Source organism: Topomyia yanbarensis, chromosome 3 (genome assembly GCF_030247195.1).
Source record: "Topomyia yanbarensis strain Yona2022 chromosome 3, ASM3024719v1, whole genome shotgun sequence".
Classification (NCBI taxonomy): Eukaryota; Metazoa; Arthropoda; class Insecta; order Diptera; family Culicidae; genus Topomyia; species Topomyia yanbarensis.
Window position 1 is genome coordinate 390,068,897 of NC_080672.1, and position 19,923 is coordinate 390,088,819.

Sequence of the window (19,923 nt, forward strand, 5' to 3'; positions counted from 1 at the left end):
CCTAGAATGAAACACTCACACGAACAGGGACATCACGATTCAAGCGACGTAGTCCTGCTGATTTAACATAGCGCCGAACAGTTGAATACCACAAAGCGAAAACGGAAGAAAAAAGGAAAATAAAGGAAGAGAAACAAAAAAACTAAGCTTAGAAAGAATAACAAGAAACCACCTCATAAATAAAAGAATTTCAAATTAATATTTAGTACAAGAAGATTCCTGACAAACTTTGAACCTTGATTTATCATCCACTTGAGGATGTTACTCCATAATACTGCTACAGATGAATTGTTACACGAAATATATTATTGTTAACTCTATTGCATAACATTTAATGCTGCTTTGTTAAGTATGCTGTAAACTAATTGTACCGAAAGTTTTTCTATTTCTCAAAATGATAGAACTAAAGAAATACTTCATGCAGTCAGCCTTCCATATAAAGATTAATGTACCATTTTTGATTGGCAGTCACTTATTTGCTTATGTTCTTCTTTCATGCATTAAATATACTGCAAAGAGAACGAGTCAGTAGGTCAGTTTAGTAGAAAAAACATCACTGTTTCCAAAATATATTCAGTCGCATTCAGTGTGTCCAAAATATGCTTGGAACACTGTCCAAATTAGTGTGGAAGGGTCCGAAATGTGAAAAATTCATGCTGTGAAGAAATGTCATTTTCGAGTTTATGTCAATGTATAAAACATCCATTGGCAGTTTTCTTTCAAGAACAGTAATTTTAGAGCAGACTCGTGCATGTATTACGTTAAAAAACATAGGCAAGCAAATATTTTTGGGGGTTCACGTAATTTCGCTTCCTCTAGGGGTCCAAAATTGGTTGATTATCCTATATACTGTATTTTTCTTGATGCGATGAAACCAAATGGAATAAACGATTCCAAACGAGCAGGCCTTAGTTGTCATGACAGACAAAACAAGTTTCAGTTTATGGAAGAATGTTGACGAGAACGGACACAAGTTAGCTTATCCAGCTAGGTTGGTATTGTGCTGCTTTGACGTTTAAATTGGGGGGAAAATAAAACTTTTACACGGCGATTTGGGAGGCAAACAAACCGCTTCTGGGCCTAAGGGGAGGGCGGTAGTATAAAAATGCGAGATTTCAGTGTGCGTATTTTAAACGTTAGATATCTCAATAGCTGAATTCGAAATCCAAACGGAACATGACGTCTCTTTGTTATTCTATACTCTTTACAGACACTTTATACACAGACTAGCGAAGTGTCAAAAAACAGTCAAACGAACTTTCAAAAACTGCCAAACTAGCATGAGGGTATTGTGAGCGAAAGTAAAGACGGAAGCCCATACAAAGCTTATGGGATCATCCGTGATGCCAGTAATTATCCATGGCTGCTAGTTTTACTGTTTTTGTCTCCACGAATCTGTGCATGAAGTGTATGTAGTATACAGCCATGATTCACTGGTTGGACACATTTTAACTGGACTACTCTTCATTTGGACGTCCGCATGCTAAAATCTCATGTCAAATTTACTTTGACAATCAATCTGACAATATAAAGAGATGTAAACAGATGTATTTACACTACTAACGTCTCATTTGGAGAGTTTTTGACATGTGTCGATAGTCCAATCAGCGAATCAAATTCGTTAATTGGACAGAGCCTATGGCCATCAAATAAACACATTTGCTAAGAACAATTCAGCATTTAACATTTACCATTTAACATTTACCATATAACATTTAACATTTAACATTTAACATTTAACATTTAACATTTAACATTTAACATTTAACATTTAACATTTAACATTTAACATTTAACATTTAACATTTAACATTTAACATTTAACATTTAACATTTAACATTTAACATTTAACATTTAACATTTAACATTTAACATTTAACATTTAACATTTAACATTTAACATTTAACATTTAACATTTAACATTTAACATTTAACATTTAACATTTAACATTTAACATTTAACATTTAACATTTAACATTTAACATTTAACATTTAACATTTAACATTTAACATTTAACATTTAACATTTAACATTTAACATTTAACATTTAACATTTAACATTTAACATTTAACATTTAACATTTAACATTTAACATTTAACATTTAACATTTAACATTTAACATTTAACATTTAACATTTAACATTTAACATTTAACATTTAACATTTAACATTTAACATTTAACATTTAACATTTAACATTTAACATTTAACATTTAACATTTAACATTTAACATTTAACATTTAACATTTAACATTTAACATTTAACATTTAACATTTAACATTTAACATTTAACATTTAACATTTAACATTTAACATTTAACATTTAACATTTAACATTTAACATTTAACATTTAACATTTAACATTTAACATTTAACATTTAACATTTAACATTTAACATTTAACATTTAACATTTAACATTTAACATTTAACATTTAACATTTAACATTTAACATTTAACATTTAACATTTAACATTTAACATTTAACATTTAACATTTAACATTTAACATTTAACATTTAACATTTAACATTTAACATTTAACATTTAACATTTAACATTTAACATTTAACATTTAACATTTAACATTTAACATTTAACATTTAACATTTAACATTTAACATTTAACATTTAACATTTAACATTTAACATTTAACATTTAACATTTAACATTTAACATTTAACATTTAACATTTAACATTTAACATTTAACATTTAACATTTAACATTTAACATTTAACATTTAACATTTAACATTTAACATTTAACATTTAACATTTAACATTTAACATTTAACATTTAACATTTAACATTTAACATTTAACATTTAACATTTAACATTTAACATTTAACATTTAACATTTAACATTTAACATTTAACATTTAACATTTAACATTTAACATTTAACATTTAACATTTAACATTTAACATTTAACATTTAACATTTAACATTTAACATTTAACATTTAACATTTAACATTTAACATTTAACATTTAACATTTAACATTTAACATTTAACATTTAACATTTAACATTTAACATTTAACATTTAACATTTAACATTTAACATTTAACATTTAACATTTAACATTTAACATTTAACATTTAACATTTAACATTTAACATTTAACATTTAACATTTAACATTTAACATTTAACATTTAACATTTAACATTTAACATTTAACATTTAACATTTAACATTTAACATTTAACATTTAACATTTAACATTTAACATTTAACATTTAACATTTAACATTTAACATTTAACATTTAACATTTAACATTTAACATTTAACATTTAACATTTAACATTTAACATTTAACATTTAACATTTAACATTTAACATTTAACATTTAACATTTAACATTTAACATTTAACATTTAACATTTAACATTTAACATTTAACATTTAACATTTAACATTTAACATTTAACATTTAACATTTAACATTTAACATTTAACATTTAACATTTAACATTTAACATTTAACATTTAACATTTAACATTTAACATTTAACATTTAACATTTAACATTTAACATTTAACATTTAACATTTAACATTTAACATTTAACATTTAACATTTAACATTTAACATTTAACATTTAACATTTAACATTTAACATTTAACATTTAACATTTAACATTTAACATTTAACATTTAACATTTAACATTTAACATTTAACATTTAACATTTAACATTTAACATTTAACATTTAACATTTAACATTTAACATTTAACATTTAACATTTAACATTTAACATTTAACATTTAACATTTAACATTTAACATTTAACATTTAACATTTAACATTTAACATTTAACATTTAACATTTAACATTTAACATTTAACATTTAACATTTAACATTTAACATTTAACATTTAACATTTAACATTTAACATTTAACATTTAACATTTAACATTTAACATTTAACATTTAACATTTAACATTTAACATTTAACATTTAACATTTAACATTTAACATTTAACATTTAACATTTAACATTTAACATTTAACATTTAACATTTAACATTTAACATTTAACATTTAACATTTAACATTTAACATTTAACATTTAACATTTAACATTTAACATTTAACATTTAACATTTAACATTTAACATTTAACATTTAACATTTAACATTTAACATTTAACATTTAACATTTAACATTTAACATTTAACATTTAACATTTAACATTTAACATTTAACATTTAACATTTAACATTTAACATTTAACATTTAACATTTAACATTTAACATTTAACATTTAACATTTAACATTTAACATTTAACATTTAACATTTAACATTTAACATTTAACATTTAACATTTAACATTTAACATTTAACATTTAACATTTAACATTTAACATTTAACATTTAACATTTAACATTTAACATTTAACATTTAACATTTAACATTTAACATTTAACATTTAACATTTAACATTTAACATTTAACATTTAACATTTAACATTTAACATTTAACATTTAACATTTAACATTTAACATTTAACATTTAACATTTAACATTTAACATTTAACATTTAACATTTAACATTTAACATTTAACATTTAACATTTAACATTTAACATTTAACATTTAACATTTAACATTTAACATTTAACATTTAACATTTAACATTTAACATTTAACATTTAACATTTAACATTTAACATTTAACATTTAACATTTAACATTTAACATTTAACATTTAACATTTAACATTTAACATTTAACATTTAACATTTAACATTTAACATTTAACATTTAACATTTAACATTTAACATTTAACATTTAACATTTAACATTTAACATTTAACATTTAACATTTAACATTTAACATTTAACATTTAACATTTAACATTTAACATTTAACATTTAACATTTAACATTTAACATTTAACATTTAACATTTAACATTTAACATTTAACATTTAACATTTAACATTTAACATTTAACATTTAACATTTAACATTTAACATTTAACATTTAACATTTAACATTTAACATTTAACATTTAACATTTAACATTTAACATTTAACATTTAACATTTAACATTTAACATTTAACATTTAACATTTAACATTTAACATTTAACATTTAACATTTAACATTTAACATTTAACATTTAACATTTAACATTTAACATTTAACATTTAACATTTAACATTTAACATTTAACATTTAACATTTAACATTTAACATTTAACATTTAACATTTAACATTTAACATTTAACATTTAACATTTAACATTTAACATTTAACATTTAACATTTAACATTTAACATTTAACATTTAACATTTAACATTTAACATTTAACATTTAACATTTAACATTTAACATTTAACATTTAACATTTAACATTTAACATTTAACATTTAACATTTAACATTTAACATTTAACATTTAACATTTAACATTTAACATTTAACATTTAACATTTAACATTTAACATTTAACATTTAACATTTAACATTTAACATTTAACATTTAACATTTAACATTTAACATTTAACATTTAACATTTAACATTTAACATTTAACATTTAACATTTAACATTTAACATTTAACATTTAACATTTAACATTTAACATTTAACATTTAACATTTAACATTTAACATTTAACATTTAACATTTAACATTTAACATTTAACATTTAACATTTAACATTTAACATTTAACATTTAACATTTAACATTTAACATTTAACATTTAACATTTAACATTTAACATTTAACATTTAACATTTAACATTTAACATTTAACATTTAACATTTAACATTTAACATTTAACATTTAACATTTAACATTTAACATTTAACATTTAACATTTAACATTTAACATTTAACATTTAACATTTAACATTTAACATTTAACGTTTAACATTTAACATTTAACATTTAACATTTAACATTTAACATTTAACATTTAACATTTAACATTTAACATTTAACATTTAACATTTAACATTTAACATTTAACATTTAACATTTAACATTTAACATTTAACATTTAACATTTAACATTTAACATTTAACATTTAACATTTAACATTTAACATTTAACATTTAACATTTAACATTTAACATTTAACATTTAACATTTAACATTTAACATTTAACATTTAACATTTAACATTTAACATTTAACATTTAACGTTTAACATTTAACATTTAACATTTAACATTTAACATTTAACATTTAACATTTAACATTTAACATTTAACATTTAACATTTAACATTTAACATTTAACATTTAACATTTAACATTTAACATTTAACATTTAACATTTAACATTTAACATTTAACATTTGAAAAAATCCACATTCTAGCAACAGGAGTGTGAAACATCAACAAATGATTCAACACGTGTGTTGTGTGATATGCGCGCGCATTTCCAACAACGGTCGCCAGGGATGACATGACTTCACGCGGTTACCCTTGGATACCGATTACTCAAACAAAACCAATCGAAATATTTTTCACCTCTATTGCGATTTTTTTAAGAACCAAAATGAATACCAGCAACTTCGACGAGGACATTTACGGAGGATTCTCCGGTGTAACGAACAAACTATTCAACTACGACGTAAAAGAGGATAAGGCATTCCAGAATGCGATCAAGACGTCCAGCTACGGGAAAAAGACCGCCACTCCAAAGTACTATTGGGTATGTTATTCTTGCCATAGAGGTCAACTATTTTAAACCGAAACATTACAGAACGGCGACAAGCTGGGCTCCGCGGAAGCGATGACAACGATGGCACGACCTTCAACGGCGATTCGTCCGGTCGGATATTCTTCACAGAACAGCAAACTGTTCGATCCGCTAAATCAGGCCGCGAAGAAGATCGTCGTGATGGAAAACAGAAAGGAAGAAACTCCGGAACAGCGATATAAGAACATGGAAACTAAAATCTACGCTTTGCTGGAGGAATCGATTATCGCGAGCACCGGTTCGAAACCGGACATGGCAGCGGGATTGGCGAAAGCCAAGGAGGCTTCCGCGCTGGACCGAACGTTGCTGCGAATGAGAGACCAAGACGGTGGATCGTTCACCCATAACTTCGATCTAACCTTTTTCGTGTTATTCAATTTGGCCAATGTGTACGCTAAAAACGAAATGTACATCGAGGCGTTGAACACATACACTCTGATGACAAAAAATAAGATGTTTCCTAATGTTAATCGATTGAAGATCAACATGGGGAATATCTATTTTCAGCTAGGATTGTACACAAAAGCTATAAAAATGTACCGTATGGCGCTGGATCAGGTTCCGGGTAATCAGAAGGAGCTGAGATTGAAGATCACTCATAATATCGGGATTCTTTTTATTAAAATGGGGCAGTACTCGGATGCGGCGACCAGCTTTGAGTTTATCATGTCCGAAAAGGGTGATCTGAAAACAGGACTACATTTGATTTTATGCTACTACGCTCTTGGTGATGTGGAAAAGATCAAGCACGCCTTTCAGTTGCTGCTCGACATTCAGATTGATTATCTTGAGGATGACAAAATGTTTCAGGCGAGCGTGGGTTATGTAAAATAAAAGTTGAGTAAGGCACTAAAGATTCTAAATTTTACAGTCCAATCCATCATACGAATACATCAACGATATGATCAAGTCGGACGAGTTGCACACATACGAGCAGAAGATCCGCCACCTGGCAGAGAAAAACATTCTTGTCTCGGCGAATCTGATCTCTACGATCATCGATGATTATTTCAACGACGGATATAGTTGGTGCGTTGAAACTATTAAAAATTCTTACTTTTCGTCCCTAGCAGTGGATTTAGAGCTCAAAAAGGCTGTCATCTATCTGAAGCAGGATGACATCCAGCAGGCGATCGATACGTTGAAGTACTTTGAAAAGAAAGAGTCGAATATTGCTATCAACGCAGCGATAAATTTGAGTTTCATCTACATTCTGGTAATATATACCAATTAGGACGATTAAGTTTGAAGGATCTAACGATATTATTTTTAAAATTTGTAGAAAAAAGACATCACTACCGCGGAAACATACACCGAAACGGCTAAGAAGATCGACAGCTACTGCCCGGCGGCTTTCATAAACAGTGGCGTCTGCCATATGCTCAAGAATGATCTGGAAACGGCGAAACTTATGTTCACGAACGCGCTCGACATTGACTCGACATCGTTCGAAGCACTCTACAACATGGGTCTAATATTCAAAAAACTCGGCGATCACAACAACTCTCTGCTGTACTTCCGCAAAATCGTTTCGAACCTGGGCCACGAGCAACATCCGGAAGTACAGTACCAGATCGCCAACCTGTACGATCTGCTGGGAGACGTACCAACCGCACTGGAGTACTATCTGCAACTGCTCAGTTTGGTGCAGCAGGACAACAAAATCATTCAGAAGATTGGTGAATTGTACGAAACGGATGGTGAACGGCAGCAGGCATATCACTACCATCACGAATCGTATCGCATCTACCCGATCGAATTCAGTGTCGTGAACTGGCTTTGTTCACACTACATCGAACTGCAGGTAGCGGAAAAAGCGATCGGGTTTTACGAGAAGGCCGTTCTCAAGAACCCTCTGGATCCGTATTATCTCCTGCGAATTGCTGGCTGCTACCGCCGAATTGGAAATCAGCAAAAGTCGCTGAACTTATTCAAGGTGATTCACGACATCTATCCGGAGAACACGGACTGTCTTCGAGCGTTGATACATTTGAGTCAATCGCAGGGAAATAGTGATCTTTTGGAGAGATACACTAGTGAGTTACAGAAACTGGAGAAGCAGAAGGAGGTGAGACAACGGATTGGCACAAGCAGACCTCCGACGACAGGTGGTTCCAAGAAATCAAGCGGAGAACATAGTGGAAGATCTAGTAGTGGAATGGATAGCTTTCAATCGCCGGGAACTGCTTCCGGGTCCGCTTTCGGAGGGAACAAAAGTGCGGAAATTTCGCCTGGTGAGAATTGACTTCAATAATGGCGGGGAATAATTGTTGAATGTGGGTGTGTTGTTTACTTCTAGAATATGCTTTCACGAACGGGTATGGCTACTCGGATCCACTGGGACCGCCGCAGGAGCGACCACGAACTGGAATACGCAGGAATATTACAGTTGATGATGAGTCGGACGAGGACATTAACCCGTATGACTTGCTGCCGGTTTAGGTTGAGTGATGTTAGTAATAGAGATCTTGAAGGGTATATGGGTTATTGTATTTTCTCTCTCCCTTTCTATAAAATCAAGCATCAAATGTTAACTTGAAAAATATGGATAAAAAATTGGCTCAGAAAAAAGTCTTTCTGCTTGACAATGTGAAATACGTGATTAAGGGTGACAACGTTAGAAAATCATATTTTTGTGTTTCAGATTCTCCTCGTCAGTAGCTAGCAGCCGACTGGTCCGCTAGTTAGAACCTAGATCCAATAAATGACACATAACTTATGTGTACAGTTAACGACTGATCGAGACTCATGTCCCGGTTTTCACAGAAGTTCTTATTTTACTAACGAGGATCAAATTGAATCTAAACTGTTTGAGGCTTAAACGCCAATGTGGCAAAAATAATGAAGGTTATAAATTGTGGTGAACCACTCTATTTATGTATAGGTGCATATAACCTAACTCAAATTAATTCTCGTTATATGACTTAATTTGAGTTAGAGCTTACTCATTCATTTCGCAGCAAAACTCATTATACGAAACTGCATTTTAACACCAATCTGCCTGCCAAAAAGCTCTCTGGAGGGGAAGGAATTCACAACTCCAACAAAATACGTCATCGGATGTTGAAAGCCTCAATCAATTCTTCGCAGAAGGCCATAGACAACAATTCCCAACAAATCGTCATCGCGCATACTCTGAACACCATAATCGAGCTGAAATAGGCTATGCGGCAGCAAATTTGAATTCTAACGAACGCTACAGGCTCAGACGATATTCCCATTTCCTTCATTAAACTCCTATGTCCCTTTATCCTTCACAGCAAAAAGAATTGTAATGATGGTCGATGCGATGTTCACCGATGCGCATGGAATTTAGACGTAATGGTAAATCAAATACAATATTGTGCTGTTTTAGATACAATTATACACCAATCACCTAGTATCACATAGAAACTATGTGACTAGGTTTTTGCGTCATTTCCACTGAATATTGCTTTCGGATCGATATGGTATTGCAATGAAAATGATGTACGAAATTGTTGCATTGAAAATTGTGTAATATTAATCTCCTGGAAGAATATCCCTGTTCAGAGTGTGATATTGTTCATTGACATATTTGTATTATCACACGATTTGGTGTAATATTATATTCATAAATACGCACATCACTGTTTACATCAACTTTACTGTGATATCACACGCACTAACGCTATATTAAACAGTACAAAATTATTTTCAGTGTATGAATGACAACTCTTCGCCGCCTGCCACATCTCGTTCATCAAAGACTTTTCCTGCGTGTGATGTGTGATAATTTTGGTATACAGATTCTCTACTCGTGCTAGTCCGTCTTTAGCAGGAAAAGTTTGCTCATCCCCTCCAAGTCTTCAAGATTAGGAAGTGCGCAATTCCATAAGGTGTTCCCGAGGCCAGATCATCGAAAAATTTTGTCGGCATAGCTGCATGTATTACCAAAAAGACAGTTTGTTTACTGGACTACTTATAGCTCGGCTGTGGTATGGAGGTTAAAGAACGATCGATCATCAAATCAACCGAAGTAGGAAGGATCAGCTGGATTATCGGAATGACCATGAAGAGGCCGGGAAATTAGTACAGCTTTAATTTGATAAGAAGAACAGACCAAACTTTATCATGGTAAGTGAAATCATTTGCATAATTTTAAACATTTGACACCCTTTACATCTACCGTCCGCATATTTTCCATAATTGTCAGAGAATTTGTCCCCTGGTATTCTTCATCGTGATAACAAACTGTGTAATGCTGCGACAAATGAATCGTTCGATAGATTTTAGACCTTTATACTATTTGTCACCATACACACGAAGACACTATCTTTTGACAGCAGCTGTTTTCGTCCAACTTGCTGTAAGAGAATATGTCCAGCATAATCAAGACCAACCTTTTGAAATACTGGCACTGGCACATAGATTCGCCATTAACTCACGTACTTTTGTAGGTTTGATCTTGAAGGTCGTTTTCTCGAATAACTTCCGGATTCAGGAGAACATTGCAATCGATCGATACTAATCGTGATCGGAGCCTGGTTTTCCTGGCTTTTGAATGACGATGTCATTTAGTTGTCTCTAATCGTGAGGGGCAATGTTACCCTCAAGAAACCTAGTAAATGAATTCAACGAGTATCTTTTAACAGATTCTGGCAGATTCTTCACCAAATTGAATTTATTCCTGTCGGGCCCTGAAATTTTATTGTTACATGATACGAGAGCAAGTGAAAACCACCATCGAAAATAGTGTTTCACTCGCATTATCGTGAGGGTACGTGGCGCGGTCAGTTTTCTGTGCCGGGTGGAAAATGGACAAACCTTTTTGGCGAATTCGAATATCCAACAGTTTCAATATTACACACTAATTAGTATTGCTTCAGTTTCGCATCGGGCTTTGCCCCAAAGAATGCTCATCGATGTTTCTATCGTTGATCCGCCAACGAACCAGCGTAGGTAATTGTTTCCTGGTCTTCATCAAAATAGATTATAACTATTAGAGGGAGGAAAGCGCCACTGTCTCCATGTATTCACGGACTGAAACATGGGGTCTCGCTCTAGCATATCGAATACCATTACTTTGACTTTAACAGTGGCATGCGACCTCTAGTTGTTATAATCTTTTCTTTCATCAAATTCTTTATTTGCGTTTCTAACGTTGCGTACTATTGGTAGCTAGCGAGTAAACCGTCATCCTGCAAGGTCTTACACGAGGTGACCTTCTTTACGTATAGGTCTGAGCACTCTTTGTTCCATCACTTACAATCCAATTTTTCAATTTCTCCGAAAACATTTCTCGCACTCTTAGCGCAAAATAATCAACACGTTCTTTTGCAAATTAAGTAATTCTTATTAAAATGGAGGAAACATTTCGCGGATCTAGAACACTAATGACAGATCAAAATCGCTTTGACAACCCCTGGTAACTCGACAAGTTCCTAAGCTAATATAACACCTATTTCACAGTGAATTCTTGACCGATTCCTACAAACTTGGTATTATATGATAGATTCAATACTCCCATTATCTGCTATTCAATTTCTTTGAGTTCTGACTTTTGGTTATGAAGTTACATGTTGGTTATTGCGGTCACTTAGGAATTTCTCATATAAACCGGTACAATCATTATACCTCAGAGGCTTAAAATCGATTGAAATAGACATCAAATTACTTAGATTCACAGGTCTAGATTACTGATAACCAATCTAAGATTCCACCGAAAGTCCCGGGTTCCAGGCATATACCAGAACCAAAGTCACATTGGTTCTTCATTGATGACCGAATCAATTTTTACTAACCTAGTCATAAATGGAAAGTTTAATATACGGTTGGGCATTTTACCCCCCATTGAGCACCCTCCCTTCCCTTTCCACCCCCCATGTTAACACAAAGATTCAAGAACTCATACTAATTAAGTTAAATGAATATTATTTGTTGCAAGTTTGTCAGCGACGACATGCCTATCACGTTAGTAGCAGTCGTGGTAGACATTAGTAATGTCATCACTAAGCTGAATCTGAACTACAGACTCACGTTTCCTGGGAAACATTCACCTTGTTGTTGCCTCGCGAAGAGCAGTCTTCAGCAGGTGCCTATCTTATGACGATTTCGCTTGAACCTGAAACTGAGTCAGGTTCTAACCCCAACTGCTGTCAGTTCATACATTTTGACAGCAGTTGGGGTTAGGAACTGACTCAGTTTCGCTTCAAACGAAAACCACATTAATGAACTACTAAACAAATTAAGTCCGCCCGATGTAAACCGCTTCGGTTTTCTCACCAAGCGTACTGGTCTTGAAGCTCCCATTCATTGCTTCACTTTCTATGTACTGTATGACTGTTGCAGTACTGTATATAAATTTACTACGGGTTTATTTCGTAGTAATGGCGAATAGATATTTTATATCATTAAAATATTTTAAAATCATGTAGTATCAGAATGGCAAAATTAAATATTAAACTAATTAAATGGGTTACATCATTGTAGAATTTCAAAAAAATCGATTTTTTATTTGCCTACTCGAGTGTTTTCAAATTTATATACTACAAACCGATTTAATCCACCTATCAGTGAGATGAGACATTTCTTACACATTTCACTATTGGATTAGTTTGCAGAACTCACGAGAAGTAGGCACCCAACTAGAGGTGGGATGAAAACAGTTTTAAGTCTTGCACGAATAAAATCTCGAATAAGCTGAATAAATTATAGAAATCAACAAAACGACCGAAATAAATAAGTAAAGCAAAAAATGAAATAATAGGTTTTTAAATTCATAAAATGAGTAGAAAAATTAATGTAAATCAAAATTATCAAATACACGAATAAAATTAGATTAGGTTATTAAATAAAAATTAAGATTATATTAAGAAATAGTTATAAGATTAAGATTAATTGACTCATACTAACAAATTGAATGAAATAAAACGAATGACAACATGAAATGCATAAAATTAAAGATATGAATCAAATGAATCAAACGAATCAAATGAATCAAACGAATTAAATGAATCAAACGAATTAAATGAATCAAATGAATGAAATGAATCAAATGAGTCAAATGAATCAAATGAATCAAATGAATCACATGAATCAAATGAATCACATGAACCAAATGAATCAAACGAATCAAATGAATCAAATGATTCAAATGAATCAAATGAAACAAATGAACTAAATGAAACAAATGAACTAAATGAATCAAATGAATCAGGAATCACACAAATCAAATGAATCAAATGATTCAAATGAATCAAATGAATCATATGAATCAAATGAATCACACGAATCAAATGAATCACATGAATCAAATGAATCACATGAACCAAATGAATCAAATGAATCAAATGAATCAAACGAATCAAATGAATCAAATGAATCAAATAAATCAAACGAATCAAATTATTCAAATGAATCAAATGAAACAAATGAACTAAATGAAACAAATGAGCTAAATGAATCAAATGAATCAGGAATCACGAATCAAATAATTGAAATGATTCAAATGAATCAAATGAATCAAATGAATCAAATGAATCAAATGAATCAAATGAATCATATGAATCATATGAATCAAATGAATCAAATGAATCACATGAATCAAATGAATCAAATTGATTTAATTCATCCAGTGAATACAATGAAATGGATCAAATGAATAAAAAGAATCGATGAACAAAATGAATAAGGTAAAAAATAAATGAAATGCATAAATAAAACAAACGAATCAAATAAACAAAATGAACTGAAGTGATAAAATGAATAAAAAGAAAAAAAATGCGCAGAATAAAATTCATTGATTAAAATGAAAAATTAATCAATGGTAAAAGGTTATAAATTAATATAAAGAAATAAATTGAATCAAATAAATTATTGGGATGAAATGATTAAAACTGAAAAAGTAGTCAGATTATTAAAATGAAGAAACTGAACAAAATGAATAAACTAGAAAAAATGAATAAAATGCATACAAAAAAACAAAGAATAAAATAAGTTAAATGAATGATATGAGTAAAATGCACAAAAAGAATAAACTGATCAGAGTGATTCCAAAGAATGAAACGAATAAAATAAGCAAAATGAACGCAGATGAACAAAACGAATAAAAAGATGCTGAATGAAATAATTAATTAAAAAGAAATTGTCATATATTTGAAGCTAAAAACATTTTTGAATGAAGAAAATGAATATACCGGATTCTACGAATTGGAGAACCATTGCATCAGAAAGTTTTGAAATCTTTTTGAAAATCCCATCTTCTGAGAAAAGTCTAATAAATATGCAATGGACTTTCTAGGGCTTCCATTTTTTTTGGTTTTATTCTTTTTGTTTTCATGCTTCTTTATTTGACGGCGTCGTTTTAAGATTATCTGGTGTTTCTACTTTATTGTTGGACCTTAATTAGTTATCAGGAACCTGGAACGTTCAATTTGCTTTGGAATTCGAAGTTTTTGGTCGCATATTCCCGAAAAAAAGATTTTTGTACAGAATAGAATTTACTGGTCCAGTATTTTAACGCGCAATTGAATATAGTAAAGTGGGACAAGGTCACATGTGCTTTCAAGCCGCTTGAACAGAGAACGACAGGGAGAATGCGATTCGTGAATGAGACAGGTAGATATTTCAAAGTTTTTATTTGCATTGAAGTAAATAGTGTGAAATGTCTGGCTATGTCGATAGCATAAAAGCCGTGCATTCAGTTGATTGCAATGCAGTCTCTTCCCATTCATCCTTATAGCTTTCATATTGTTTCGTTCGGAATTCTCGTGCAGGCAATATGTCAATAAATAAGTCCTATACAGACCAATACTGTGAAAAAGAAATGGTTCAAACTACTCAGTATATCCAGATATGGACGACGATAAGTTAGAAGACACATCGTAGTTGCATCCCCCATCGAGAGTGGGTACTTTGGAAAACTTCTTTTCCTGGATCTAATTTGTGGATATTTTTGGTCTTTGATCCGTTATTTTCATGAAAGTTCGTACCAATACAACGAATGTGCAGCTGATACAACTCATGGTTCATTCGCCTGCGCCACGTTTCATCTTCCATCTGCACACCACCGTAGATGGTACGCAACACCTTTCGTTCGAAAACTCCAAGGGCGCGTTGATCCTCCACGAGCATAGTCCAGGTCTCGTGGCCGTAGAGGACCACCGATCTAATCAGCGTCTTGTAGATAATCAACTTCGTGCGGCGGCGAATTTTGTTCGACCGGAGCGTCCTCCGGAGTCCAAAGTAGGCACGATTTCCCGCCAAGATCCGTCTCTAAATTTCTCTGCTGTTATCATTGTCGTCGGTTACCAGTGAGCCCAAATACATGAATTCGTCGACCATCTCGATTTCGTCACCGTCAATCCGAACTCGGGTGGAAGGTTCACATTGTCGTCTCTAGAACCTCTTCCTCTCATGTATTTTGTCTTCGAAACGTTGATGGCAAGTCCAATCCTGCTGGCTTCTGCTTTCAGTCTTTGAGCATATATTTCATTCAAAATTCAATAGAGATACGAATAGTTTAAATATCGCACGTGGAATGTCTCTTTTGAAAATTTTCATCGTCAAACTTTCATATTAGCTGATATAGCCATGAATTTCCCTAATTATAGTGTAGATACAGGCTTTGAATACAATTGAATTAAAATTGAGTTGATGTAGCAGACAAAAAATAGTTTTGTTTTCTCAAACCTTCGCAATTACAATTAACAAATATTTCAGATTGACAGAAGATCTTATCACGCAACTTAGAAATGGATACAGAAATAGCTAGATAGATGCGATAGAAGAGAAACAGAGAGAGAGAGAGAGAGAGAGAGATGGGGGGCGTGTGAGGAATGGCAAATGATGGTTAATGCAGTGATATTATTTTTATAGGTATATTATTATGATATATTGATTTCTTACATTCTTATCATAAATAATGTAAGTAGTAATTTTTGCGCCATAACCAGTATAACCTAAATCTTGCAAAAGAGCTAGATTTTTGGGCTTCAAACATACAGTTGCTTTCGGTGACGCCACGAGTATAATTATATGAGAAATCTTTTATCTCACGACTAGGTGAATTACTTTTTGATCTGTGTATTGATATACCATCCAACATTTACCTCATGATTGAACGCAATGCCTAATCCAAGGGATAAATACTAGAACTCACTGTTTCTTTATCAACAAATAATTTTGTCTTTGAAGTGAACTTATATATTGATTTTTGAGAAATAGTTAACTTGTTATAAAGGTAATTCCACAGAGAACAGACGTCCATCTTCAGCATTCAACTTGTGTAAAATCTCTAACGGTTTCGAAGAAAGTTTGGATATCTAAACCAGGTGCGCTACTGTCGTCATGTTTTTTTGTGGCTGAGTGCGACAGAATTGACAGCGGTTATTCCTCTACCCAGTCAAACTAGTCCGGAGCCGATTCGGAATTCCAGCATGACTTCCAGCTCAAATGCGTCAACCGATAGAACCGGAATCGGTTGTTTTCTTTGAGCTAGATTCCATGCTGAATCCATCCAGAACTTCGAACCGGTTCCGGAATCGATTTGACGGATAGTTAGGATAGGTTGGTGTGGCGGCGCTAGTGTTTTTCGTATATTAATTCAAATGTTTACACACGTTTTTTAAATATTTTTGTTCGATCATGAATGTCTGTTCTCTGTTGTAATTCACAAAATGTTCTCAACATCAAATTCCTTGAATCACGTAGATGTGTTTTCATACCCCGATATTTAAAATCGGTTTAGTTTTGCCCCTAAAACACCAGTAAAGCAATACTCTGTATGAAACAATCTCATTTTTAGTTAGTGGAAATTGGTAAGCGAGGAATAAAAATACAAAATGTTTAATATCTTCGCCGCTTGCGCAATCTATAGCTTGTTGGAAAGGTATTTTTACAAGCTTTCTATTTATGTGCAGTTTGTGAGCAATATTACATTGTTCAAAAGTTATTTGCAAAAATCCTGCCGTGTGTTGACAAAATCCATATCTCAGAAAGTAAACAACATATCGAAAATCAGAAATAATAGTGTCAAATGGCAACGTTAGGCCTTTCATTTGAAACTAGTTTCATTAAGATCGGTTCAGCCATTGCTGAGATAATTACATGACATTTTGTACATACATACATACACACATACACACACACACATACAGACATTGTCTCAATTTGTCGAGCTGAGTCGATTGGTATATGAGACTCGGCCCTCCGGGCCTCGGAAAAAGTTGTCAAAGTTTGAGCGAATCCTATACATTTCTTTTGTAAGAAATGTAAAAACGAAAAGCAACAAGAATATTTATATACTCAAATTTTCAATTGCGAAGTAAGACGCGATTAAACCTAGTTCACCTCAGAAAATCTGATCGACATCGGACAGACCGACATATCGTTAATAGTAACAACAATAATTTATATCATTTCCTTTATTTTCAGTATGAGACGTCGACTTCAGCGCATGAGCGCAAATCAATCACACAACCGCGCCATTGAATGGACGTATAATCACAGAGAACAGACGTCCAACTCCAGTTTTGGAGTTGTATAAAATCGAAGACATTTTCGAATGTAGTTGATATATCATCACCAGGTGTGTTAGTATCGTCATTTCGTTTGGTAGCCGAGTTCGACTGGATTGACAGGTTTACATGGAACTTTCAAAATGGCCGACATTATTACAACTCCACCCAGCCAAACCATTCCGGAACCGATTGAGTCGGAATCGGTTGTTTCCTTTCCTTTGGAATTTGTGAAATGGCCTCCAAAGTTTAGCTTTAGCTGACTACCAAAGCTTTCATATCACATCTCTTTTCATACTTTTTGTAGCGACTCACTCTATCTTACTCAGGTGCACAGTTACCGCCGGATAAAATATTGGCCCCAGAAACGCTTGATATAATCTGTAGCTTTTTCAAATCTTAATTTGATTGGACTAAAAAAGTGGAGTTCTTTATTAGTATGTTGTTATTATGCGTGCCAAATTTAATAGGTTAGATCATGTATGGATAAACCAAAAACGGTTTCAAGGGCGCGTATAATGACAACTCGAATGACAACCTATTGAAGGATTAAGCTGCAAATTTTTTTTCCAAAAATAATAAGATTTCACAAAATTACAGACGATTTAATCAAGTGTTTTGTGAGCAATATTTTACTTTGCGTTTATAGTGCACCTGAGTATATATTGTTCCCTTTTACATCGTTCGTTATTACACCATAGGCCGTTACACCATTTGCAATTACATCATTCTACATTACGTCGTTTGTTATCACATCGTTCGCCATAGCATTGAGTGCAATACATCATTCTTCAACACATCCTTTTCATTGCATCATTTAGTTTACGTCGTTCCACATAGCACTCACTCGTGTAATATCACACTACTCTATCTAAAGAGCGATGTGCAGCGATTTTGATGTGATATCACAAGATTTTTTTTGCTGTGTTCCTGTTCTTTCCTATTTGTTCAACTCAATTATCGACACAAATTCATTCCCAGTTTCATGAAAGAAAGGAATCATCACCCCTATCCCAAAATCCTCAAATCCAACACAACCAAAGGATTTCTGTCCGATCAGCGTGTTACTGGCAATTTCTAAACTTCTCGAAAAGATCCTTCTTGATCAAATAACACAGCACTTAAACGAAGCCAACCCACCGCTACTCGCGTGTAATCAATCCGGCTACAGGAAAGGTTTTAGCACGACTCTCGCTCTCACAAAAGTTGTTAACAACATCTACAGCAACTTCGATGACAACCGCTGCACAGTGATGGTATTGGTAGATTTCTCGTTAGCCTTTAAGTGCGTTGACCATCAGATCCTGAAAGACAAGCTGCTTAATAAATTCCGATTCCTCTCAATCTGCATGCAACCTGTTCGCCTTATTTTTAGGAGGGCATTCTCAACTCAAGCTGTGCGTGTTGGAAACATCCTTCCACTGTAAGGAATATACAAGCAGGTAATGTTCTTGTCTCAGCGCGCTTCTGTTCAGTCTCTACATTAACAGTTTACCTAGAACGCTGAAATGTGAATGGCAGCTGTACGCAGACGACCTTAAGATCTACCTGTCTGGACCTGCGCATGAAGTAGATCGACTTCTACTGTATCGATTTTGTTGGCTATTTTCGGCAAATTTGAGACTAAGAGAAACGAAAGCAATGAAATTGAAAGACGGATAGGTATTCTAGAGCGAATCAGTTATAAACT

General features: G+C 32.1%; 1 protein-coding gene and 1 long non-coding RNA gene across 2 annotated transcripts in view; both read left to right on the forward strand.

Moving 5' to 3' along the window:
* LOC131689278 (intraflagellar transport protein 88 homolog) overlaps nucleotides 1-9,285 on the forward strand; it is a 139,413-nt gene extending 130,128 nt beyond the window's left edge. The window contains exons 2-6 of the mRNA XM_058974255.1: nucleotides 6,546-6,708; nucleotides 6,760-7,572; nucleotides 7,628-7,972; nucleotides 8,039-8,990; nucleotides 9,056-9,285. Of these exons, the coding sequence (XP_058830238.1) occupies nucleotides 6,546-6,708; nucleotides 6,760-7,572; nucleotides 7,628-7,972; nucleotides 8,039-8,990; nucleotides 9,056-9,198 (2,416 nt within the window). The 3' untranslated portion in view covers nucleotides 9,199-9,285. The remainder of the gene's footprint in view (nucleotides 1-6,545; nucleotides 6,709-6,759; nucleotides 7,573-7,627; nucleotides 7,973-8,038; nucleotides 8,991-9,055) is intronic.
* A 734-nt stretch (nucleotides 9,286-10,019) lies between these two features.
* On the forward strand, nucleotides 10,020-18,475 carry LOC131692956 (uncharacterized). Its single transcript, XR_009306115.1, has 3 exons — nucleotides 10,020-10,080; nucleotides 10,436-10,851; nucleotides 18,151-18,475. It is a non-coding gene; the product is annotated as an uncharacterized LOC131692956 (long non-coding RNA).
* The last annotated feature ends 1,448 nt before the right edge of the window (nucleotides 18,476-19,923 follow it).